A 27,287-nucleotide genomic window follows, 5' to 3' on the forward strand; every position below is an offset into this window, starting at 1 on the left:
TTGTTGATCTTGTCTGTTCAGATATGACCCCCATGTTCATCCTCAAGCTGGAAGTGATGGGTCTTACACAGCTTTTCCTGAAGTTAGTCAGCGATATGACATGATAGCCTGGAAAGGGTAAACTTGTGAAGTTTTCTTGGTGTTGTCACACAGATGGGGATATGGACAAGGAGTCATGAGGAGCACTTGCAAAAACTACTAATCTCTCAGCACCTTTGCCCTTTGGTGTCAAAATCTTGTGAGAGTTTGCATGCTTTTGAACCCAGCCTTAGGCCTGGTTGTATTTTCTGAGGCCAAAACCTTTCCCCTCTAACATTACCATGTGAAATCTTACATTTTACAATTAATACATGATGAGAAATGTTTCTCACTGGCCCTGTGATCTTTCTGTTGAACAGCCTTGGATTGTATGTGGTGCCATGGTGTGCTGAGCCTGCCCATCCACAGCAGCGCTGGATGTGGTGAGAAAGGCATGTCCGCCTTTGCCAGCAGATAGGGAAGACCTTTATCAGATGATACGACTGCAGCCGCCTGGGTGCAGAGCCCAGACCTCCCATTCCCAGCACCTCACCTGGTGGGATCAGCTACCCCTCTGATCTTGCCAGTTAAACCATCGGTGGTTTAAACAGCCCCAAATTATGGGAGTGTTTCTGTTTCCATTCGCCATGTCCTGAGCATATAGCATAGGTTGTTAGGAAAGCAGGAAGGCAAGAAACAAGAAGGAATACAAACCTGGAATGATGATCTCTCCTGTCCTAACAGCTGGAAAACCACGCTGCCCCTGCCCATGTCCTAGCTGTGCACAGCTTTGTAGAAAGCATGGTTTCCCTTTGTGATCAGGACTGAATGCAGCCTTGTTGTTATAAGACATCTTTGATGCAGAACTTGGGAACAGGAAACCTGTCTCTCATTTTTGTCTGTAGAAGGCAGGTTGTCTAAATACCTGTGAACATTTACATCCTGGGATCAACCTGAGTAAATTGAGGGGAGGAGTGTGATAGGCTTACCTAAACAGCTTATTTGAGTCTGGAGCACAAAATCATTCAGAGCCCTTCATAATGCTTACGTGCTCTGTTCCCTAAAAACACACTGACCGACCATTGGATGCCTTAAATGAGAGCTGGTACAATCAAGACATTTAATGTGTTCACACTGACCTCTTCAGTGGGGTTCCCCACAGGGGGCCCCTGCCTCTGGTAAGTGGGACAGAGGGGAGTAGCTATGGATATTTGTGACTGAATTATGAATGTCAGGCCTGTGTCCTCTCCCATGCAACCTTCAGGGCATGGGACAAGGAGCCCTTTTCTCCATGGGTGCTTTGTTTTTTCCACGCCTTAGCTGAGTGTGCTGTGGGTTGTGAATGCACCCAGCAGTGCCAATGGCTAGTAGCCACTTGGCTTAGTCAGTGGCTGAGCCAGAGGGTCTGAAATGATTGCAAGATATTTTCCTTTGGCTGGTGGTTTGTTAGTGTGTCATGCGAGAGCAGTCTGCCAGTGTGGGCTCTGTAAACGGGTGTGAGTGCCCCGACAGACAAGAGCTCCCAGTGTGGGGTACAGAGGCAGACGTGGGCTGGTCACCCAGCTTGCACGTGCAAAGTCCACTTGCTGGATCAAAGGGATTTACTGCAGTGCATGAAAACAAGAAACCACGGGCTGGGGAGCGGGTGGGGGGTGGAAGGCAGCGGAAGGAGGCTGCATTCCTTTCGTTCATATGTAAGGCTGACCAGACAGGCGCTGGCTGCTGTTCCTCGCTGCTGCGGGATGGGCCAGGCTGGGCTGCAGGCAATGCAGGCTGATAGCAGCTTGCTAGATTGGGAACAATCCTCTCTTGGGGTTTTGCTTTGCTGGGAAGCCCAGGGACCATCAGACCCCATATTACACTTGGTGCATCTTCCACATTACTGTCCCATATCTCATCTGCAAGAGAATCAGGGCAGCGCTATAAGGCCCATCAGTGGTTGAACTGGTTATGAAACCACCTTCTGGATGACCTTTGGAGAGGGAAAAACAATCATCTGTGTGGGAGAGAATTTAATCTGGAAGGGAAAGGGAAAAACACTGTCTGTATGGAAAGGGAAATGAAAATATTTGACTGAACTCAAGGCGAGCTGGGGCATCTGAAGTTAAGGGTGTGTAAAGGAGCTAAGAGCAGTGGTGGGACTGACTGCCAGAGTGCAGCAAAGAAGCCCCTCAGGGAAGAAATAGCAGCTGGGCCTGTAAAAGGGAGGAAAAGGTGAGCTGTAGGTTTGGAAAAACCACACTTACCAATGTGAAGGTGAGGTAGAAACATCTGAAGAAGGAGCAAACCAGGACTGGCATGGTAATTCAACCCTAGCACATTCTCTCACAGTTATTCATGGAGCAGACATCAGTGCTAACAATGGTATTTTCTCTCTTTTGAGAGAGGAAAATTTTCATCCTGCCTTCACACATGCATGGAGATGAATTGTCAATGTAATGGAGAGTGGAGAGGGAAGGAATTCCAATGAGCCAAACCCCATGTATAATCATCAGTACTTCCTAAATTAGAAAACAGGATATTGCTGGAGAGTGTCTGAATGCAAATAAGTATAAGGGTGAGCTGGCCTGTGACCTATGGAAAGATTAGTCATGGGATGTGACTGTGTCTCCCAGATCAAAGACTGCTGGAGATTTCTATCTCCTGACAAAACCATTCCTATCAGCCTTCCTTTCAGTAATGTGCAGGGGAAGGTATAAGATGGCGTGGATACTTTCTGATGGGGGATGATGCATCCCATAAAAACTGGCCAGGAAATTCTTAAGATTGGGACAGTAATAAAAAAATTACCCTTATGGGGTTCTGCCAGGATTTGCAGAAGTTGCAAATTTTCAGGTTTTATGAGTACCAGAAGGTTTGCCTTTTTTTTTTTTTCTTTATCCATCCAGAACCAGGATTGGATATAACTGAAGCTTAAGTCTGAGAAACAACAGTTGGACACCTCACATCTATATTTAGGTTTCTAAGGGCTAAACAAGTGGGAAATACCCATGTAAATAGATGTTACTAGTCTACAAGTGATCTCAAGATAGCACTTCTTCAAGTGGGGTTTGTTTCACATTGTCAAGACATCTTACTTTAAATTATATGGTTCTTTGATCCAAAGTGCTGAGTGAGAGTAACTAAAACAAACAAATCCACCCTGTAGGAAAAAAAAAGTACTGCATTTGCAAAAAAAAAAGATGAGACACACAATAGATTAGAAAGAGCATTAACCAACAGAAGATTTTTGCGACAGCATATAAAATAGTAGAGAAGGTTTCCCACGTCTTGGAGGTGAAAGAGTAAATATCTGGAATCTGTAAACTATTGGAGTGGACAAAGTTGAGGAGAGTAGGCTGGATGACAGATAAAGAAGATGAGTAGAAAGTAAAGGAATAACAGAGAAAATAAAGACTCTGTCAGTGATAGCACATGAATGGGAAGCTGCATTGCTGTATTGTTTTAGTGTAGTAGCATCTGGGAACAGAAAGCCAATGAAGAGAAGGGAAAAACAAGTAGCCAAGCACAGCACAAATTCTGCAGGATATAAGACTGAATAATGACTTAGGGAAAAGCATTTGGGAGAGCAGTTATTGGTGGCATAGGAGAAATTAAAGCCAAAGCCCCAGATGTTTTGTTGTACAGAGGCCCATAGCTTTGTGGCAAGTCCACAGCTCTGTGTGCAGGACTGAAACCTGCCCAAGGGGACATGGAGGATCCTGAAGCTCCAGTGGCAGCAGCTGAAGGAACAGATGAATACACTACTGGAAATGAGAGCCAGAGAATTGAAGGAAGAAGGGTGTATGAAAGACCTTCATTCAGGGCTGCATTTTTGGGGGAGTACAGTTGCTTAACCAATTTGGAAAGATATGTTTTTGTTGTGATGTTGGACTTCTAAAAAGCTTTTTGTGTAAAAACATAACAAGTCTTTATCAAAGCTGATTAAAATAAGCCCAGCTTGATCCTGAGCTCCTTATAACTTTCTGATCTTGAAGCCTTTTAGCCATTTGGCAAGTTTGGAGGGGAGTGTTTTGATTTCATTGTGGAGAGTCAGAGCTTCACTTCGTTAGAGCTTAGACTTAGGAAATGATCTTTGAGGACCACCCAGGTAGCAGGAGGATGGCCCCTGCCAAAAGCAGCCCTTGCCATTTAAAACACTAGTGGTGCTCATCCATAGCTTAGTTGTCAGTACCTGAATTCTCAGTCCTGCGTTTCTGCTCCATCATTTGCCAAATCAATAGCATGGGACAATCTTATTGTTTGGGTTTGAAAATGTAAATAGGTGTTATTTGTTTGTTTGTTTGCCATATGAGAAGATTTCTGGCACAAGGTAGACCTAGAAATTGATGTTTTCTGTCTGTTCAGCAGCTGCAGGAGGGCAAGCACATGTGCCTCCAAGTGTTAGGGCAGTCTGCCTTGGTAAGGCACAGAGGAGCCTTCTTGAGTTTGTAATTCAGTGTTTTCTTTATACCCATCCATCCACTCCTGAGCCCCTGTGAAGCACCCAACCAGTGGGCAATGATAGAGATCACAGAAAGAGACCCAAAGAAAAACCCACTAATTTGCTTCTGCCAGTTTCCCTTTGTGTTGCTGCTGTCCCGCACTGGATAGAATTGGCAAGTTAACAACAAGAAGCTATTATTTTCTTGTCCATTTGTCCAAAAGCACTGTCATTTCTAAAGTATTTGAGGTCACACCAGGGATGAATTGGAGATGGTTGCTCAGAAATGCTGTTTTAGGCTGAGGTGGGCATGACTGGGAGACGTGAAGTGCTCTGGGCAGGAAAAGCCAAGTGCACTATCTCTCATCTTAAAAGCAGGTGCTGCGTTAGAGGGTTTTCCTAAGCGCAGTGTGGGTGTTTGAGTCTGGCTCATATCTGGGCAGATAGTAGCCAGCAGCCTAGATGGACCTCTCCTAATCCAGAGCCTGTCTTTCACACCCCATGTGGATTGAAAGCAGGAGCAGATGAACTACAAGGCTTCATGGAAGCTGACCTAAATACAGCAGAGGTGTCTGTGCTTTTGCCAAGGGGGTGGGGTCCCAAACGAAACCATGGGCACAATGGCATAAGCGGAGCCCACCTTATAGCAAAAACCAGCTGCAGGTAGGGAGACTGGCCTGATAGGGATAGGGAATATGGGACACCCCTTCAGTCCCATGCTCTCTGGCCCAGGTGTCTGTGACACTATTTTTGAAATAAGTTCCATTGTCTGACTCAGGTTCCATGTCACCACAGGACTTGCTTTTCTATGCCCAGGATGGTGTTCTGGGCAGTGGTGTAAGGCACGAGTGGTTGTGTCCACCATTGTCAGCATGTAGTGCCTGGCCTGGTGGGTTCATGGGAGTGTGATGCAATTGATCTTCCAGGCCCGCCCACACTTATATTTCAACCATTGTCCTCCTATCACAAGGGCTTTACACTTGGTCTGCTTGATTGTAGCACATTTCACAGTTATGGATGACTTGGAAGATACTGCCTGTGGTTAAATCCACCCCTTGATCAGGAGCCCATCATGTTGCATCTTTTCCCTGATGACCTGAGCAGTCATGGACCCACCAAGCCAAAGACAGTTCACCTTTATGTTGCCAGTCCAGATCCACCTGAGACACTTTCATCTTGGCAGCCCGATCCACCTGTTCATTGCTGCAGTAGCCCAACTCTTGGGTATGTGGGCATCTACATGGTGTACTTTTACAGCCAGCTTCTCTACCTGTGGCAATGTCTTTTCACAATTCAGCAGCCTACATGGGTTTACCTCTGTGCTGCCAATTGGTCTAGCCAGTCCCACAGAACATTTGACAGGAACAAAGGCATTAATATTCCTTGGCTACAAGTCATATTTCATATTATTAAGTCATTAATAATTATTCAATTTTCTTTTGGTTAAATTATTTGCTCCTTTTGCTCAGTAGTCTTCTACTTTTGAGTTCTTGAATCAGTGCGCCGTGAGTCTATGCTCATAATCTCCCTCTGCCAAAATTACCCTTTCCCTAGTTTGATGAGTTGGCGTTGTTTTTTCCTTGTAATCTGGTCTTATCTTGGTTGTTTTGTCAGTTGTCTTTGGTTCCTTGGTGTCAAAGAGCTCTTTCATGTGCAGGTGGTAGAAAAGCCTCATGGCCCTGCATGGCAGGCTGGTTTTGGCCTCCACCCTGTAGAACAGTTTGGACCACCTCAAGGTGCTCTTTTTCCAGCAGTCTGTCCATACTGAAGATGAGGACATCCATCACCTTCCCGGCCCATGAGGTTTCTTCACATTTCTCCAGATGCAGGAGGCAATACAAGCCATGCTGAGCAGCCCCACAGGTTGCCAGGCCGTCCTGAGCAACCAGGTCATGTCAAGGGGCGAGGTGGTTCCAAAACTGGCACAAAGGATATGGCAGGCTAGAGGCTGCACTCTCTGGGATAATGGGCGATTGCTTCAGTCACTCAGGAGCCATGTCCAGCTTCTCCCTGACCTCGTCCTGGGAATTGCAAAGGCCAGTGGTGCTGGTCCTTTCAGCAGTCGTGCTCTTGGCTGCAACAGGCAGTTTCTTCGGACCCTCGGGAATGATGTCCATCCTGAACCTTACCCAATCTTTGGGACTGCAAGGGTCGAGGCTGCTGGTCCATTCTTCAGGCGTACATGTGGAAACAATGAATGGCAGAGACAGCCTGTGGAGCACCATGGTCAGGAAGACCACCAGGATGAGCCTCCTTTTGGTCTTTTGTAAGGGCGACATCTTGACACGTGGTCTGCCTCGGCCTGCCATGTTGGTCGGAGTTCCAGCTGTGATATTTGGCTGAGTGGCTGCCCAGGCTCTATGGGCTTGCACGTGTTGGCAATGTGACATCACAGGCTGCTGTCGCACAGGGCTCTGTGATGTCACAACATGTCTGCCTGGCCGGCAGGCAGTGAAGGCCAAAACACAGCTGGGAAGGACCTGGGTAGATGGGTTTGGAAGCCTGTCCCACTGCAATGCCTGCTGGCAGGCACTGAGCCCAGCAGTGGAGTGGCACTATGTCCCATAGGATTTGCACTGTGAGCTGTGCCCAGACTCCATCCAAACTGCATTCAGTGCTGTGCCCCAGCTGGGCAGCCATGATATATTTCCACACAAAATCCTCTTGAGGGCAAAGTGGCAACCCATGTTAAGAGGAAAGTCAAAAATTCATGCATTTTGACAAAAAAATCTTAACCCCTCTTGAGCAGGGTCTTGGACAAACTGATCTGTAAGAGGAATAACAGATCATTCTCAACGTACCATTACCTTTCGGATGTGTTTAATCGCCTTTTACCACCACAATGTCAACTGGATAAAATTTACCATACAAAATTTCAAAGGGGCTTACTCCCTTCATAATACGTGTGGTGATTCAGATTCTCACTAAAGCAATAGGTGACACATCTACACTCACCTTTGTGGATTTGCCACCCAGCACCTCTTTCTGCACAGAACTGTAAATAAATACCTCAACTCTGTGTGTGGATCAACTTCTTGCACAGTGGGTGAAGCCACCTGTTTCCGGACAATGACTGCAGAACCAAAATCTTTCCACTGGCCAGCTTTAAACATGATAAGAAGGCTTAATAAGAATCAAAGTCTTTAAAACACTGCAGGCCAGTTTGCAATCCCAAAAGTCCCCATTTGCAGATAAGCACACAAATGTTGTGTTAGGTAGATTTGTTCCTGAAGATGTCTGGCTTTCAAAACTCAGAACTGAAAATTGTGGCTGCAAAAACTGAGTGCTGAAAAACCATTTGCAGGCATACTAGCTAAGCTAATGATGACAAACATGAGTTTCGAGATAAAAGCTGATGCCCAGCTGAGTTCTGAAAGGAAGGTGTACTCAACTGTATGGCCATGCACATTCAGAGGCTTAGCAGGGATTTATTCCTTCCTCCTGTACATCTGGACTCTCACCACACACAGAGAGGTCTTAATAGCTGAGTTAATATAAACTTCCATTTGTACATCTTGTTGGTCACCTGTACAGTTTGCAAAGCCTTTCCTTCTTCAGAGTGAAATTTTCCACATTTGAGTTTTTTTCCAGTACGGTTGTTTGTTATTTTAGAAACTGGAGTGTGTGTGTTGGAAAGAGGCGGGGAGAAAAGAACTGTGCACAGTGTAATAAGTTTAGCTAAAAGCTTGGCCCATGTAGTTGAAAATAATAGAAGACTTCTATCTGTGAATATCTGGGTAAAAATTAACTTGAATGGATTAAGCTATGATCTGTTGTAAACTGACTTCCATATGAGTGATATTTTATAATTAATTCTTTGTGAGACCTGTAGGTGATTTTTTTCTTGGGCTTTGTTTGGCTTGAATGTGTTAGTAAAAATGTTTCATACAGAAAACGTCTTTTATTTTTTGAATTTTCTCCCTGAAGACGTAATGTCACCCAGCAATGGAATGTCTGTAATACATTTGTGTTCTCCTTTGGCTACTTACACTCACCGGGCGGCATGAATGATCTGGGTGGTTTCCAGCTGGTTGCATGTAACCCCCTTAGAGCTAAGGACAGGTAATCCTTTGTGCCTTTTTCAAAATCCAGATGGGGAAGCTTCCTAGCTGGTAAAATTAATTATCTTTCCTTGCTGCCTTGTTCTCTTGAGATTAGTCTGCTTGGTTCACCAAGGGTTGCCCAGCAGCATTGCTGAGGCCTTTTTACTGAGCCCTGCTCAGTGTGGAGCAGCAAAGAGCTTGTGTGCTGCTGGGTGCAGCCTGCCAGCTGTGCCCAAGGACAGAGAAAGCACCAGGAAAGGTGAGATCTCCTTCAAACGTGCCTGCCAGCATGGAGTTAGCTCTGCCTTGGCACCAGGGCAGCCTTTAGTGAGAGAACTTGCCAGTGTATTCTTTAAGCCTAAGCACATGATTTCCCTTTTGCATCTGTCCCCAAATCAAATCCACTATCTGAATGATTGAGATCCTGGATATTTTTCTGGTTTTGTTGTTGACAAAAATGGGAAATCAGAAGGAATCTGTGTTCCTTTCCCCTCGTGTTTTATTCCTGTGCTGTCTCTGTCAGTCTGCATAATTTTTTTGGTTATCTTTTCTCTGATTTTCTAGTGACTAAAGGGAGAAGATGGTAAATGATGAAAAACATCAGCACTGCAATAGTTTGAATAAGCAAACCTCACATTCATTATCAAAAAGATGGAGCAAAACTATTTAAAATGTTAGCATCAGGAAAAGGGGAGTCTGTTCCTCTGAATTTTTTTGTATTTTCTGAACAGGGTCTGTGATACATACATCCCATATTTTTCCTGGCCTGTTTGCTTTTATATATAGTCTAGAATTTCTCAGAAACTCTTGAGCTAAACTGTAGGTTTCCAAGGAACACATCTTTGATATGCTGTTCTGGATTATGTAAATATGCACTATGTCCCTTAAAGGCTATCTTATTGTCCACCCTCTAAGATACCTTACAAAAAACAAAGGGGAGAGAACATGTGTCAGAGTGCTGGAAAAATCTGACCCAGTGAGCTGCTAAGTTTTTTTCCTTTTTCATCTGTTCCTTCTGCTGCTGCTACCTTGCTTTGCATCTTTGAGCTTGCAGAGCTCCACGGAATCTGAAACTAGAAGCCCTTATTAGAGGACATTTTTAAAAATTTCTTGCTGCTCCTCTGGGGACCTAAGTAATGGCAGCTTGAAGCAGCAGAGAATGTGTAATTAGGGCAAACAGCGATGCCTCGCGTGATCGGGAGAAACAGGAGGAGAGGAGGGGAAGCGCAACAGCCCGGCGTGCACAGGCTGTTACTAGGAGACCCCGGCACGAAATGCACGAGATGCGGGGTGCTAATGGGCCGGCCCCGCCGCCTGGGTACCAGCCCGACCTGCTGCACAGCTGCTTCTGCCCGCCCGTTGCCAAGCAACTCCTCCTCTTCTTCTCTTCTCTTCTCTTCTCTTCTCTTCTCTTCTCTTCTCTTCTCTTCTCTTCTCTTCTCTTCTCTTCTCTTCTCTTCTCTTCTCTTCTCTTCTCTTCTCTTCTCTTCTCTTCTCTTCTCTTCTCTTCTCTTCTCTTCCCTCTCCCTCTCCCTCTCCCTCTCCCTCTCCCTCTCTCCTCCCTTTTTTTTTTTCATTTTCCTCCGCCCTCCGCATTCATTCGGGAGGCTTAATTAGGTAGTTTTGCTGCTGGTGTTGCTGCCGAGTGCTCCCTGTCCCTACCGCTCTGTTGCTGTCCCCAGGGCCCGGCCCAGGGCGCGGATGTGCCGGCAATTAATGGGGCAGAAGTTGGGCTTGTGTGCTCAGGCTGGCACCAGCATCTGTCCCCCAGCCCTGCTCCCCACCATCCAGGAGCTTCCTTCAAAGAGGAGCTGTGGAGAGGGGTTTGAACGGGGAGCACGTTGCAAAGGCTTTATCATTCTCAATGGGAGTCTTGCACAGACCCAAAGAGATAAAGCCAGGCGTTCCTCCCCTCCTTCAGGGCTCAGTAAGGAGAGCAGTGTGCGCTTGTTAAATGCAGCCTCTTGAGTAGAAAATGGAACATTTCCATTTCTTTGAATGTTGCTGCATGCTTTGCTTTTCTCAGCTTTTCAGCTAGGCAAGTGGGCTTTGTGGATGTGCATTAGGTGCTTGTGTGTGCATAAGACATAATGCTGCAAAAATTGGTTTCTTTTTGTGTCCTGAATGGCTACATGCTGAAGACTGCTGCTTGGTAGACAAGCCTTGGCAAGGCCCTCAGGAACTAATCCGGAGCTTTGAAGTTTGTAGAAAGACTGATTGGACATTGAGTCTGCTTCTTAACCTCTTATCTCCCATCTCTAATATAGATATGTTCAGAGTCACCTCTCTGTAAGGGCACTGCTGACCTTTTTGGATGAAAGGAGCTGTACATCATTCATGGAAATATACTGCTTTTACACTTGATCATCCCTGCCCTCTAAAAATAGGTACAACCTTCTCACATTGTGTATTTCACAATCCTGTCACATTCCTCTTCTGCCCCATACTGTCTTCTGCCAGCTTTTCTCTTATGCTTTGTCACCTTTTCAAAGGCTTTTCCATTTTTCCAGCAGGTGGCAAAACTGAATAAAATGCCAATTTTATTTTTTTTCCTCTTTTTTTTTGTGTAGAAAACATTTCTGGGCCACTTAAGCACTGACCATTACCCCCTCCTTTGCATTCCTTTTAAATAATAAAAATATTAATTAGGCTTTCTATTCTCCAACAAAAATCAATTAGGAGTATATTGAGGAATGAAAGGCTCAGAAAAGTATCTGAAATTGATTTTTGTAATTAGTTTTACTGGTTGATGGGTTGCACGCACATACGCTTAGATATTAGCATTGATCTCCAGAGGATGTGTGTATTAAATAGCCTGCTCTTCCTTTTTGCTAAAGAAATGAACTTATTAATCTTGAAAAGAGGATGATGTTGTTGTGCTCTGGACTGCAGCTGCTCACCAGCTTTTTTGTAACCTTACCAGCAGAGCAGCTGCCTGAGCCATGTGATGGTAACATGCTGAATTTAGTGTGAAAGTGGGGAGCGGGTCTGGGACAGCTCCTCTTCTGTGTCTCATATTTGACAAAGTGTGTATATGTAATGAGGGGAGACAGGCACTGGTGTTAAGGAGACCTGTCTGATTACATTTAATTTTTCAGGGATCCTTAAACCCAAATGTCCTTCTGAGACATGTTTCTATTAAATCTCATATAGCACTTTACATAGGAAGAGAGGAGTGAGCAGTAACATTTTCTGTTGTGATATGTGCTCTATGCTGTGTTCAGCTAATTAAAAGAATTATGGCTTGACTTCATTGGTATGCCATGTATGTAGCTTGTAAAGCTCTCAGGGACCCTTGGAGATGAAGAGTGCTACATAAATATAAAATATTGGTAATGTGAAGTTCCACATTAGGCGTCTCATTGTGCTGAGGCAGAACTTTCATCATAAACTGCAGAGCAGCCAGGGATGCCTGCCTGGCATTTCTCTGTGAGGTGCTCTGGGGGGCTGCTTCTCCCCCAAAACCACACCACCCTCTGGCACTTCTGAGCGACTCGTGTCTGCAGCAGCAGCATCCCCACAGGCACTGGCCTCTGGAGGATGCCTGGGTTCATCCTACAGTGACACTGCTGCTCCTGCAATGGCATGGTCCCACTCACCAGCCCAGGAAGAGTAGGTCCCAAAAGGATTTCTCAGGAAGGGTAGCAAGAAAAATCATTAAAACACTCATAGGGTAGCAAGGAAAGTTACTAAAACACTTTTAAAATCACCACTTGATTCTTCACACATTTCTTCACACAGCTCAGACCCCCAGAGCTTCCTTACAGCAAAAATACAAGAAAAAAATGCATTTAATTTGTTTTTTTTTTTGGTTGTAATTCTACAGTTTGTCTAGGTCTCTGGGAACATCAGTCTTGAAACAAGTGTAGCTGAAACTGTCTTTCAATACATATTTTTAGACATCGAGACTTTCAGAACTACTTTCATTTTAAATGGTTTTTAAATTACAGATTATAAAAAGGAAGGAAATACTTGTGTTTCTTTCAGACAACGTTTTCTTGGATTTTGAAACTATATATAAAAAATTCTCAGTGGATTAAAACACATGCTGGGGTTTTTTTTTTCTGTTGTTTTCTTAAATACACTTTCACATGCTAGCCTTGTGTAGTTGTGTAATATTAAGGAGCTCTTCAAACATAGTGCAATGAATGTTTGCTTTGAATGGCCTTCAAAATATGCATATAGGCAGAATTTGGGGATTTACCCTCAGTTTCTTTAAACATTTTTGGCTAAATCAGAAAAGAATGTCAAGGGACTAAAGGAGTCCCATGACACTACCACATTTTAACACAGAGAAGTAGCAGCAAGGATTTTGACTGTGATTCTCCTCTGAAGCTCACTGCAGGGCTGGGAGCTTAAACTACTTGATTGTTTTACTAAGTGCTGGGGAGGGGTAAGAAAATAGATATGGATAATCATAATATCTTTGCTTTCAATTCCATAAAGGTACAGGGTGAAAGTTGAACCTAATGAACATTTTATCAATGACTTGGATGGAGCCAGGATTTTACCCTATCAGACTGGAACTCTGTGATCTTTTTGTGCACATCCCAAAATCTGGAACATTTTCTTCTTAAAGTCCCTGCTGTTGAAATTCGGGGAATAGAGAGGAAATTCCTTCCTCTGTATTTCAAAATAAATGTTACTAGCCTGCAGGGCTGCAAAGAGAGGTTTAAAACCATGGCCCTAGGTTATCTACAAAGCAGAAGTCAAATGGTGTCTGAATATTATTGTTTTCTTCTTTAAAATCTTATTATTTCTGTAGAAGAGAGTGCACTTGTTACTTTTTAACCCTTGGGACTGGCAGTAAAGAGTGCAGCTATAAGAAACATAATGTGCCCATTGTGTGCTGTAGTTTTATGATCATGTCCTCAGCTGATCTTGAGTAGGTAACTCTATCCTGTAACCTAGTGTTTCTACTGATCACTCTGCTGAAACTGCCTCTCTGAGATGTTAGCAAACACTGTATTAGCAAACACTGCCTTACTTCTTGGACAAGGGAAATATGTCTGGGACCTAGAGGGTGCCTGTGGGATGTAAGTGGCAAGGACAGAGTGTCTCTGGATCTTGAGTAGAAACTACATCCCCATTGCTGTGTTTTGTGAGGAAACATTTCTTGTGAAGGTTTGTACAGAGTTTACAATTTAAATATGTGAGCAAAAACCTGATGTTCTCTGGTTTGTCCTGGAGAACAATGATACAGGTGCCTGCAGCTGACCTGCTTGCCCGGCTCCCTGCACATTCAAAGTGGAGAAATTCACCTCCAATTCCAGTCTGCCTGGGTATGATGTGTCACAATTCACCCATGCCTTTGCCTCCTCATTAGCTTGAAAAACAATTCCATAGGTGGCAGTGCCAGATGATGGCTTTCAATATCTAAAGCTGCATGAAATGAAGCTCACCAAGAATGCCTGAGGCTGGAAAATGGAGGGAGAAGTTCCAAAGACCAGTGTGGTGGTCATTACAGAACCAGCCCAGCTCTACCCATCATGTTTTGCTGGAAACCTACTGTGTGTTTGCCACAGGAGTGTAAATGGGATTGTGTGCTTGGCTTTTTCATACCTTCAAATGATAAATTTTTGGCTTTCAAGAGAAAGTTGTACTAATCATTTGTTTATTTTTGTAACTAGATGCCTAATATTTAGTCTTGCATTCTTCTTAGTCACAAAAGAATAGTGATCTGATTTCAGGGCTGCCAGTCTGATGGAGTTTTTGTTATGATGTATAATTTTAACTTCACTATTGCATGTTTCCCATACATTTCATTTCATCTTTGTCCTCCAGTTACCGGATTGGACCAGGCTGGATGAAATAGAGGATGGAGGGCCAGACTGTACTGAAATGTGCTTTGGGGCTACTTTTAGAAGAAGAGCTCAGTTGGGTGAGGTGTCATAAACAGAAGTGGAACAGAGAGCCTACTCCCCAAGCATCCCAGTCTCAGGGTATAAATTGTGCTCCAGGAACATGAAAAGGTTAAAATGAGGTGTGGACCACAGGACATAGCCACAGTGAAGAGAGGCTGCTTTAACAGAAGTGTGCAGTCATGATGAACTGAAACCCTAAAGTATATCTGAAGGGCTAAAAACATTTCTGTAGGACTGTTTTGGTGACACAGCCCTTCCAGACCAGTAGGTTTCAGCACATGGCTCTGTGCACAAACAGGTGTATGCAGGCTGCTTCTCCAGGATCCTCAGCAGGCAACTCAGGATGTGTCTGATGTGAGTGTTTCCTGCTGATCAAGTGACCTCTTTTGACATGAGGCTTTGGTTGCCCCCATTCAGCCTGGCCAGAGTGTAGACATGTTGTTTTTTTCCTGTCCCAGGAGCTGCAATGTGAGTGCACAGCTGGCATGCTTCACCTATGGCCCAGCTCAGGCCACAGGATGAGGCTGTGGCCAGCCAGAAATAACACCTTCCAATGCACACAATGTAGATGTTGGGTCCTGTGCACCCACTGTCTCACTGCAGCTCTCCACTGTGCTGCACTGCTCTCTCATGCACGTGCTGCCCATGGAAACTACAAGTCAGTAAGCTTGGAATCACTAGGTAGTGTCTCTGACTCCCAGGGGAAAAAGTAGAAGCAGCTGAAAGCCAGTATTCTATGTTGCTTACAGATTTTCCATAAACAAACAACACATTTTTTTTAACACAAGTGCTCATCTAGGAAAATTGCATCATTCACTGCTTGAATGTATCTGCACTGCTTCCCAGGTGCATTTATGGATGTGTGGAATCTGAACCAGCCCCATGGTGTGGAGTAAGTTCTGAACTGAAAGAACTGAGTATTTAACATGCTCCTAGGTATTGGCTTCTTTTGAGATGATGACTGGCTCCTCCATTGAGTGCATTTATATAAATGTGGATTTATGGATTTGTTTAAGGACTACACAGATCCTTGTGTTGAATAAAGGTGACTTAAGGAGTAGAGCCTCCTTCCTGGGAGTGATTTTTAATTTGAGAAATTAGAAAAAAAGTCAGTGTGGCACAACTCCGTGATGTTCCTGCTTTTAATTGGATTTTGCAGCTTATAATTAATTTCTTAAAAAGAGGGAGATCCTGGTCCTGTACAAGTGAGTAGGAGTTTTGCCATTGCCTTCAGCAGAGGAAAATTTCATCATGTATCTTTTTAGTCTCACTAATCCTCTGAACAAGAGAAGAGCAGCCTAACACATAGAAAGGATCCTTCCCATTTTTTATCCCTGCTATTGCCAGTAGTGAGGTAGGAGGATCCTCCCCCTTTTTCATTCCCATGCATTTTACATATGTGCACCTTGGCAAGATACACTTCCATTTGTTCTTCGTGTAAGGTGAAAGCAGCCATTAAAGGAGCAGTTTGTACATAGTCTTCACAGGCAGAGACAGGCAGGTCTCCCTCCTCCTTCCCTCCTGTGTTTTTGAGTAGCTGCAGGAGGGCAGGAAATCTAACCTCTTTGAGGTCTCTGGGTCAAGGAACCATCTGACATGGCTTTAAAGGTCACCATGTTCCTTTGCATTTACCTTGTGCACTGGGAGCATGGTATGGCAGCATGCAGTCTGGAGCACTGAGAGGTACTGTCTGACATTTTGCTGAACAGGGCTTGGGTTATGAAGGAAAAACAAAACTCAGCTCAGGGCTGTGCAAGGAGCCCCTGCAGCAAGTAACAGAGATATGTGTCATTCTGTGGGTTTACCAGTAATGGTGCTTGGCTTTTGTGTCTCTTGTGTAACCTATATATAGCACTGTATATTTGCAAACCTCTTGACAAATTTTAACAAGCCAAACTCCACTTCAGTCCTAGTAGCCTATATAGTTTCACAGAAAGCTTGGGATGCTTTTCCTTCACCCTTCTGCTCTGTAGATGACTGTATCCTTCAGACTGGCTGTACCTGCCAGATTTGGCTGAGCAGTCATCTTCTGCATTTGCTTTGCAGTGTGTGTGGCAAACTGCTGCAAGGCATTTTCTCTGCCTGGCTGTCTCCACTCTAAGGTAGGCACTAGAGAGCGTCAGAGAACCAAGGAACTGTATTATCATCAAGGCTTGTTTACTGACAACTTTTTAAAATAATGCATGAACTGTTCAGACAAAACTGGTGCTCCATCACAGGCACAGGACTAGGCCTGGGAAATCCTTTTTTTCTGAGGAGCGCAGATACTGTTTGTCAGGTAGGGTGCAAAGGGCTGGGGGGAGACTGCTGCAACTGCAGCTCCAGTGTGTGGGGTCAGCACTGGTGACAGTGTTTGAGGTACAGTTGAGTAACTGACCCAGAAACAAGACATCAGCACCTTGCTCACTAAAAAGAAGATTCTAACTTCGTATTTTCCTAAATAAATCCTGTTCAAAGAATAAAGGAACAAGAAGTGAATCTGCAGAGATGACCAAGCAGGCCCATTCTAAGTGAGGTACTGTTATCGTTGGCTCAGTCCATTATCCTATTTAGCATTTTCCCATGGAGGACTGTGACTCGCAACAGGGCTGGCCTTTCTTCATTCAGGGACTGTGGGATAAATGGATATTTTGGGGTAGTCTTGCCAAATGCTACCCCCTCTTCACAACTTCATCCCAGTGAATCCTTTAATTGAACTACTGAGTCGAAGAAGCTTTTCAGAAGCCAGTAAAATGGCACAACTTCAGTTAAGGTCTCAGCCCATTGTGCTGTTCTGTCTGGGGCAGATGACCACTGTGCAGCAGAGCTGCCTGTACAACAAGAAGTCTGAAGAAACTCACAAACGTGAGAATAGCATTTTTTCATGTATTTTGCTGCAATTTTCTTTCCCTTTTCACTTTTCTTGCTCTTTTTGCCTCTCCATTTCATCAGCATGATATACATAGGTCTCCCATACCCAGATCTCTCTTCTTCTTGCTGAATAGACACACTAAATATAACAATCTGTGTCTCTGCATTGTCTGCTGTGGTCAAGTGATTGTTTTGTGTGACTGGCCTAGAGGCGTCTTACAGATTGCAGCCTTGGTGTGGCCCATGGTGGGTTTTTTAAGATTACCTTCTTATCAATTTTAAGAACAAATAAGTAATAATTCACTTAGAAGCTTAGTAATGAAAGTGATTTCTTGTCTGAATTTTATCTCAACTGACTGCATGGGGAACAGTGACATGGAGTTTATATAGGAGGAGATGCACTGGAGCATTTGTTTTGGGGGGAGATGTTCAATTTGAATGCATACCAATGCATGTGGACTGAATAAGGAAAAGGGAGTCATGGCTTGGGATTCTTCGTCAGGAAGTGCTAATGACTCCACAGAGGTTACACCATGCAAGACTTTGGTCTGCAGAGGCTGATGCGTATTAGAAGATAGTTAGATACTAACACAGAATTGTAGAATATCCCAGGATGGAAGGGACCCACAAGAATCATTGAGTCCAACTCTTACCAGCAGACTAGAATCTCTCTTGTCTTACCACTACACCATTTCACTGCCTTCAGTGGTAGTGTTAATATTTTGAGGCAGAAAAACAGTTGACGAAGGTGTAGTATAAGAAGCCTGAAGGACCAGCCCATTCAAATAAGTAAAAATACATCCTCTCTCACTCAATGACCTGACACATAATTTCTTGGTCCTAGGAGAGGATTTTGTTGTCAGAAGGAAGTAAAAAAGGTGTAGTCCTTGGAGGCGGCAGGCATGAATGCTTGGCTTGTGGGGAACAGATATGAGGCTGGCCACACAAAGGGTAAATAGAATCGGGGTAAAGCGTGCGATGCAATGGTGGTGGTCACTCAGGAGTGGTGCACACCTGAACAGTGTTCAGGTGTTAGTACAGTCACTCAGATACCGCAGTAATACATCTGGTAAGGTTAGAGTGAGCTGAAAAACTGTTTGAAAATCAGCCATCCAGCTGCTTAGGCATTTGAGGACATTCTTAGGGCTTCTTCAAATGCCAGTTGGCCGGTTCTGTTAGAAACAAGATACAATGTTGTGTGAGAATTTTAGCTGTGGTAAAATCTGGACTGGAACTATCCTCAGTACAATATATCACAAGCCCTAAATTATTTGCATCCAACACTGACCATGAATTGTGTGATGGGCTAACCTACTTGAATGGGTTAGAGGCAGGGTGGGAGGACACGGGGCTTTCAAGTTGAGTGCTCAGTGATGCTGCTGCCACGCTGACTGTTCTCTCCTCCCCTCTGCAGGTGAGAAGCCTTACAAGTGCTCGTGGGAAGGGTGCGAGTGGCGTTTTGCACGGAGCGACGAGCTCACGAGGCATTACAGAAAGCACACGGGTGCAAAACCCTTTAAATGCAACCATTGTGACAGGTAATGCAGCTCCTAACATGGTGTTCAAGAAACCTGTGGACTTTTGTGACTGGCATGGAGCAGCCAGCTCCCAGAGACAAGAGACCTGGCTCCCAGCAGAGAGGCCCCTGCTGTCCCACTGCCTGGATCCCTATACCATGGAGGGACCCTCTGCTTGGTCCTCAGTGGCTAGGCAGGCTGGCAGATGGGGAATTCATCCTAAGCAGTCTAAGCTGTTTCCATCCCACAGCACAGAACAAAATGCAGGACCAGGTGTAGGTCTGACTGAACCCTGCTGCTGGTGTCTGTTGCGGGCACAGGATCCAGTTCATAGGGCAGTTCTTGTTAATATTCTTAAAGCAGAGAAGACCATCCAGAGGGCCTTAGACCATTTCAGTGATGGACCTCTCCACAAAGCATCTCCCCAACTTTCTGTCTCCTGATCCTGTGTAAGCCTGCTGTGCTCACAAAGGCAGAGCTGCCTCTATTTGCTCTGCTTCAAGGACAACCCCAAGCACCACTGCTGGCTACCTGTATTTTGGCAGCGTGGGCCTCACAAAAAACATTGGTGTATGGCAGGAGGAATGGGGAGTGTGTGGCTGTTGTGCCACAAAGTGGGCCAAATCTATAGGAAACCTCTAGGGAAAAAGCATTTAATTTCTGCATGATCATTGTCTTCTCTTAGCACTGAGTCCAGGGCTCCTAAAGAAACGAGAGCAAAGGGCATCATTTTCAAAAGCCCAAGTGTGATTTAGACATGTTTTACCGTTCAGGTTCATGGGATTGTTTTGTGTAAGATCAGTGATCTCTGCACATTCCTGTTAATTAATGAATTTTTCCCTACAGTTTTACATCTCACTGTTGACATCTGTTTGAAGTGGGTAATACACTGCACCTTCATTCCGTGAGGGTCCAGATTTCAAATCCTGAGAGGCGCGCAGGGCCGAGTTGCTGGGAGCCTGTCAGGCAGCGGTGCTCTGGGCGCTCAGAGATGAGGCGTGAGCCGAGCACCCACAGCTCCCGGAGAGCCGCCCCTACGGCCGCTCACCGCCATTCGTTTGTACCGTCCTCGCTGCTTTAGCTGCTTCAGTAAATACCGATCTCTGAAAAACCTGGTCATGCTTGCTTGGTGCTGAGAGTTTTTGAAAGCTGGGTTCTTTCAATTTAGAAACAAAACCAAAAGAACACCCTTCCCCACATCCCCAATCCCAACTGATAAGAAATCAGGGTGGAGCAAAAACAATTACCCCTGTAATGACTCTTGACAGCACTGACAGGATCGAACAATGAGCACTTCTCCCCCACTCACCCCCCCAGTTGAAGATTGGCAGTGCCCTGGGTGAAACCTGGATCCACTATTGAGTAATCAAATAATGTGCTTGCATCTGAACATGTTATCCAGCTAATCCTATTTATATATATTTTTAAAAGAGGCTTAAGAAAATTACCCATCTTTTTAATGCAGCACTAAGGTTCTCGACTGTGATAAGGAAACGTTTTGTAATACAATAAAGCCTCTAGGAAGCCTCTGGGTACACCAGACCAACAGAAAATATGCGTGGAGAGAGGATGTGTGGGACATAAAGAAGGGACACCATCCTTTTATGGGAAGGAAATTTGATCATTTTCACATCCTGCCTTTCCAAGAGCTTCATCTCCTTAAGTGCTCTTCTGCCCTTGTCTCCCCTCTTCCCGTCCCCCTTCCCCCACGGAGGGCTTCCTCTTGGATTATCTTTTGTTTTATCCCTGGATCATCTTTTGTTTGCTCAGAACGAGGGACAGGATAAGCCAAGTAGGGACCTCTGCAGTTTTGCTTTTGTTTAAGCACTTCTGTGAACGAGAACAATTATGTTCTCTGTTTTAAATGTAAGGCATTGCCTTTCTCTTTTCATTCCTCAGAGTGGCCCCACAAACACACACACACATACACACACACACATATACACACAGCCCCAGGGTTCCTATGTCAGGACAAACAATATTTTTAGCAGAGATCTAAAGAAATAGAGCCAGTATTTTCAACTCCTTGGTCTTTTTCAGCCCTTTGTTAAGTGTTCGTTATTCTCCCTCTATGTATTATCCCATTCTACCGAGCTTTTCTCTTTGGCAGCAAACTCAGTCACTGCAGTCAAGACATCCTGTAATCATCTAATGCATTTTCTGCTCTTCTGCTGAATCTGTAAATGGAGGAAAAACATTATTAATAAAATTCAGAGTGCTGAGGACTGTGCACAGTTAAACTCTGTGCCCATACTATCTGTGTGTGGTGATAGGAGGCAGATTTGTCCTTATTCCCCCAGTTATATTGTTGCAAGCTTTTAGAGTGACAATGCCAGTTCTTTTGCCCCTCTCTGCCATACCACTTTTCTCATTCTTTTTTCATTCTCAGGCCTCTTTGCTATCACCTATTGCAGAGGTCATCTCAAGCAAGCACTGAAACATGAGCCTAAAACTGCCTTTAGCCACTTAGGCAGACGTTTAAAGATGTGCCTTCCTGAGCCAGGGTTCCTGCTGGAGAACAATTTCTCTGTATTTGAACTGCTACCCTTTATTGCACTCGCCATTATTGACAGAAGCTGTGGCCACTCTCACAGACATGCCGGCTTGTTAGGTTTTAAGGAGCTGATTGGAGCTGTTTTAACAACACTGATGTAGTACAAAGCCTATGCCTGTTGTTCAGAGCTGAAGGCTGTACCTTGGCAAACAGAGCATGGAAGGGGTGATTCAGATAGCAGAGGGGGATGTTGTTCACACAGTCTGGCTGCAGCTCCCTTCCAAGACTGTTTTTAGATGTGCTTGTGTCTCACCTTCTGACCAATGTCAAAGGAGTATTAATGTCCTCTGTGTACAAGTCAATTTTGTAACAAAAGAGATAAGGAGATTCTCTTCTCCCGCTGTCCCAGCCCTATGCCAACACCATGCAGCCCAGAGATCACATTGTTAGTCGGAGCTGGCAAACTACCACTTGTTTGAGTAACATTGTATGCAGTGCAAATGGTGTGTGGCTTCGTGGCAGCAGGAGAGAAAGGAGAATCGGCTAAAGTGCTGTGGAAAGCACCCCAGGAAAGTCCTTAGTGCCTTCCAGATGCCAGGGTTATGCTGGTTATTAGCATTCCCCAGGAATTTTGCTCTTCAGAAGAGCAGGCTGGGGTTGTTCCTCACGCAGTGCAAGCCCTCCGCACTTCAAGGGGAAGAGTTTGACAGGGTAGTGGCACTTACTGATTCTACATAAATAGGTGTTTAGGAGACAGCAGCTTCGTGCTAGACTGTTGGGATGCATATTCCTCTCTGCCTGTGTGCACATGTGCACATGGTTTTCTTGGTGATAGCAAGCTAAGAGTGCACTTAGCTGGAATGAACACATCCCACAATGGAAAATCCACAGTAGAAAAGATGGCTGAGCAATATATTTTTTCTCATTGTACTTACCTTCCCTTTTTCTCCTTCAGAGGCTTCAGTGCCAAGCAGTATTGTGTTGCTAAGGAGATACAGCAAAAAGAGAAAGGGAGGAATCATGTTTGGGAGCAGGGAATTCGTGCATCACACATCCCTGTATGACTTTTATAATTAGAGTGTCTTATTCTAGCATAAACTGTTCTTTCTAGGAAGAGCTAGACTGGGGGAAGGATGACAGAGAAGGCTGTGATGGGCCCATGTGTGATGTGCAGAGCTGGTCTAGAACTGAAAGTTGTAGAGCCAGAGGTGCAGAGCAAAGTCTCATTTCATGGGCAGGACTAGAGACCAGCAAGCCCCTGTTCCTTGATTTTTGAAGAGAGTAGTTTCCTTTGACAGCTTATCCTGTGGAGCCTCTTCCACTGCTGCCTCTAGTCCCAGAAAAAAAAAAAAGTCCAGTAATCAATAGGCTTTTTGACAGTGTAATTTAGCTGCAAAAATTTTGTACAGACTTTTTTACAGTTGAAAATAAATATCCACATCCATCAATCTTACCAAGAGATAGAAGTAACCAAATTAGTCAGTGGGAGAATGTGAAGAATTAATATTGTACTGTTTTATTAGCTATAAACTAGCAAATATGGCACCATTTTATTACCTATAAAAATATTATAGATGCTAATATGGTAGTAATTGATGTGAAACAATGTACTGAATCTACAATTTTAACAGATCTGGCTATGGTGTGACTCAGCATACACTTTCCTGGATCGCATCTATAAAAGAGACAATTGGAGAGGAAAAGCTGTGCTTGGGTGGGGGTCTTATGACTAGTCCTAGACTGAAGTGCCAGCTGGTGCATGTCTTTTTGGCAGCCACTCAAGCTGTTGTTTTGTTTTGGCAGCCCATGTAGCCAGAGCATGCAGCTTTCTCAGTTTAAGACTGATCAGAGAGACGTTGGTCCGAGGGTGTATTTTGTCACTCTAGGGCTAGAAAATTCTAGCTGTGCAGAGCCTGCTCTGTTGAAAGCCCAGTGCCCATTGTCAGATTCATGTCTGTCTTGCTGTGGCTCATGTAGGACTTTGGAGGAATGATTCCTCCGTCCTATTTTGAAGTCTTTAATACTGAAGGTATTAACTCCCTTGTAAGCCCTGCAAGCAGAGAAGAGATGACTTGAGAAGAGCTATGCTCATTGCTCATTCACAGAAGATGAGTAAATGACTTTTCTTGTGGAAGTTGTCTTGTTTCAAGGTTTCTTTGTCTTAAAAATGTACCTCTTGATCACTCATCTCTGTGTGTAGATGCAGATCAATTACACGTGCAGTGAAATACTTCAGCAGGACAGTAAAGGTCTCCAGACTATTTTAAATAGCTTCATTTTTGTAGCTCTCTTTCTCAGCCTTTCTCTGCTTAGTGTGCTTATCCTTTTAGATTGACTGTTCTTTTTTTATCTATCAGTATTGGCTTTTTTGGGGGGTCATTCAGTTTTTTTTTCTACTTCTTCTTTCTGAAAACTACAAAACACTCAACTACTCCTTTTTAAAAAATACACTCGGTGCCTGTATATAAGCTATCTTGATTCTCACAATCTCACAATTTGGATATTCTTCAGACCATTATTGGTGGCTGCTTTATACTCTAGTTCTGTGGAGCACCGAAAAGACATGCCAGGCAAATCAGTTATTTAAGTAGCTTTTCCCAGTGTTCTTGGAGCCTACAGAACCAGTTTACTCAAAAGCCACAGTTATGTGGGGGTTGGTGTGATATCTGTAGTATATGTTTTTAAAATAAATAAGCCAGTGTCTTGTAGCTTAAGGTGGAAAGAAGGTAAGCCAGAATTTGCAGGGAACTTGAAAACCTCCTGGTTTTAAATGCTCAGCTGAAGTTTCTAGTAGAAGTTTAACTTCTGTGTGTGTCTGAGTCCTGCCCCTGTGACAGGCTCCATTTCAGGGCTGTGGGGTAGGCAGCCAGAACCACTGCCTGCTTCTCCTATGGTTTGCTTTCCAGTGCCATACGTAACTTAAATGACACTGTGATGCTGGGTGTAATGGATTGGTACTTTGAATATCTAATGGGTATGGAGTCCATCTCATCAGGATCCAGCTACATGTTCAGAATGACAAAACATGTTTTCTTATGAGATGGAAAAGTCTTTGTGGATGAAGAACAGAAGTTAAAAGCTCAAGTCCTTTCTTTTTTATTTTCCCCTTGGTTTTACCACACCTGTGTGATTTACAGCTTCCTTGCCTTCTCTGTCTTTCAATTGTCACTCTTACAAAACAGGCATAATGTCTTCTGTCAACATCCTTCAGGGAGATAATATTCATCAGAGTCCACATATTACCACCCAGATTCCCAGCTGAGAGGAAGGGAGAGAGATATGAAGCTTGATGGATTGTCAGCCTCCAAACTCTGAGCCAGTTTTCCTTCCAGTTTGGAGTTAGAAATGAGATTTCAGCTTTCAAAACTAGCATCATTCTTTGGTACTTTTTGCAAGGAGTGGGCACTTGGGAAAGCTGGTATTTTTAAAAATGGTGTTGCCGAGCACTTGAATAAAACTGATTTATTTATTTTTTTAATACGCAAACACTCGCATACTAAATATTTGGTTTTTTAGTACAGTGCATAGATGAGCACTCTTCCCTGATATCTGACTCAATGAAAGAAGCGAGAGGGAGAGGAACAGGGAAAGGATAAAGTCATCTCTTTAGCCGCTGAAGAGCCAGGGTAGTTGCCTGTCTGTGGTCACAGAGGTCAATCATACAGGCTTTGGTGGCGATCCATAGATAACCCAAGGAATGTCTCTAAACTGGGATTTGCGTTTTTCTGCTGTACATAACAAGGAAAGAGCAGAAACTCTGTTTTCCAAAATCCTATACTTATTTCATTTCCTGCTTGCTTTATGTTGCAGGTGTTTTTCCAGGTCGGATCACCTCGCCCTCCACATGAAGAGACACATCTGAATATCAGTCAGCTTGGCGTGGATGTCATCTGGGCTAAGTGTTGTGAGATGAAAGTGGAACTCAAGTTACAACGTGCTACCTTTACAGGAGAAGAGAACTTGATCCCGTGTAATCCTCTGTACAGGGACCACATGCTCACAGTGTCATGCACCCAGTTACACTTCAATACCTACATTGGCTCTTTTATGCCTTGCCCCAGCTGGATGGGAGAAGATGCAGGCGAGGAAATGGTATAGAGGTGAAGTCAGTGAAAAAGAACAGTTACTTACAGTACTTCATCACTCTTGGATTTGTTTCCTGTTTTTGCCAATGGAAATCAAAGAAAACAGAAGAGGCTTCCCTGCAGGTGGACGGCAGTAGGAGGGGCTTATCTAACTTGCTTCTCAGTGCAACTCAGTAGAAGAATATGTCTTGAAGTTGCATATTTGTAGCACTAACTTTCTTTTTAAATAGATGGGGGAACAACAATGACCTAGAAAACCAAATCCCAGTTTGGTAGCCAAAATTAACCTCTTGGTTTTTTTGTTCTTTCTCTGAGAATTCCTAATGTTTAGTGCATCAGACTTCTCACAGACACTTTTACCTGTCTTGGTTTTGGTTCTTCTTCCTAGAACTGAGCTATTGAGATCCTTTTAAGTCAATACCAGTGGCCTTAATGGCAGTAGACTGTGGAGTGACACTTATGACACAAACATCCTCTTTTTGGCCTGAGTTTATGTAGACTTCACAGAGGATTATATTTTTGTTGGTTGTTTTTATTTTAATTTTTTTTTTTTTTTGGCTATTGCACAACATATGCACTAGGGACTCTGGAAGCTGCTGCCCATGATGGCTAAGTAGCCAAGGGATAAACCCCTGAGATACAGCACCTAATATCTCTCTATAAGCCTCACCTTATTGCCATAGCTAGGACTTCTTGTTTATCTTTTGAACAAAAAACTTTAAAAGCTTGTTTGGAAGCTTAAACCTTTTTTCTCTTTTCTCCACAAACAAGTGATCTTCAGAACTCCTTGTCTTCACCTGGATATCAGTCTGGGACTGGCCACACAGGCATGACTACAGGATTCCTCCCACATCATGTGAGCATATTAGCCACAACCCACGGTGATTTAGTGGTGAATTATGTTGCTTTTTCTTGCAGTTCTTCTATTAACCAATTTAAAACATTAGCCTTTTTTTCTGTAAAGAGCGCCTGCAGACGTTTTAATTTAAATCTGTTTGTTGAGCATCTTACACACACAAAAAAAAACCCAAGCCAAAAATCCTACTCCAGTCTCTGAGTAGGAAATCAAGAACCTCTTCCAAGTACAATGGCTTCATTCAGCATTACCCCATTAAAGAAATTATCAGTCCTGCTTTTCTGTTCATCAAGTTGATGCTGTAGCCCATTCCTATATGAAAAAATGTAACTATGTGAGCGATGAAGGAAGGGATTTTATATACAGCAGTGAGGCATTTCCAAATGATTGGTCTAAAGTATTACTAACCTAGAGGTCCATTTTGGCCTACGGTGTGAATCATCAAGGAGAAGTGGAGGTCTCATGCTCACCCTTCCGTCATATTGATAATTTGATTTCTTTGGCTCAAAGTGGATTAAAGTCTTCATTACAAAAGGAAAAAAAAAAAACCTAAAAAATGTATTGCCATAACTTGTATTTGAACCTATTTGGCACTGGCCCTGACTCCAAAGACTGCATTTAGGACCATAAAAATGGCCTATGCAAGCAGGCAGGTGGTCATTAGGTTGTATATTTTGTATATTCTTGGACCATCCCTACAAGATGTGTCTAGAAATGAAACAAAATAGCGCGTGGTCCACAAATGATTGCTGCTCTTTTATAATGTATTAGCCAACTGCCCTTCTTTGACTGTTTTGACTCATTGACTGTTAAATATTTCCCTTAATTTATGCTTTGGGAGGTAAAATTTTACTCTAAGGGGAAAAAAGAGCAAACAAGAAACTCAATAGATGTTTTTAAGAGCTGTCACCGGGATCCTTGGCACTTGAATTCTCAGCATTTTGCAACCTTTGATTCCAGTGAGAGATTGAATTTATTCAAAGGATGCTGGTTTTCCTCACAGTTTTCACAAAACACTGTGACTGTCAACTGAACACTTTGGGGACAGGGGGGAAATACGATGTCTGGCCCATATGGCATGAAATATGGACCAAAATCTAACCATCTTTTAGGGACAGTGATGTATTATTCGTGATA

General features: G+C 43.9%; 1 protein-coding gene across 1 annotated transcript in view; it reads left to right on the plus strand.

Moving 5' to 3' along the window:
• Positions 1-26,884, plus strand: part of KLF7 (KLF transcription factor 7) — a 59,569-nt gene extending 32,685 nt beyond the window's left edge. The window contains exons 3-4 of the mRNA XM_083865800.1: positions 18,613-18,736; positions 25,020-26,884. Coding sequence (XP_083721926.1) covers positions 18,613-18,736; positions 25,020-25,071 — 176 coding nt within the window. The 3' untranslated portion in view covers positions 25,072-26,884. The remainder of the gene's footprint in view (positions 1-18,612; positions 18,737-25,019) is intronic.
• Positions 26,885-27,287: the final 403 nt, after the last annotated feature.

Source organism: Zosterops lateralis (assembly GCF_965231275.1).
Source record: "Zosterops lateralis genome assembly, chromosome: 7".
In the NCBI taxonomy this organism is placed as follows: domain Eukaryota; kingdom Metazoa; phylum Chordata; class Aves; order Passeriformes; family Zosteropidae; genus Zosterops; species Zosterops lateralis.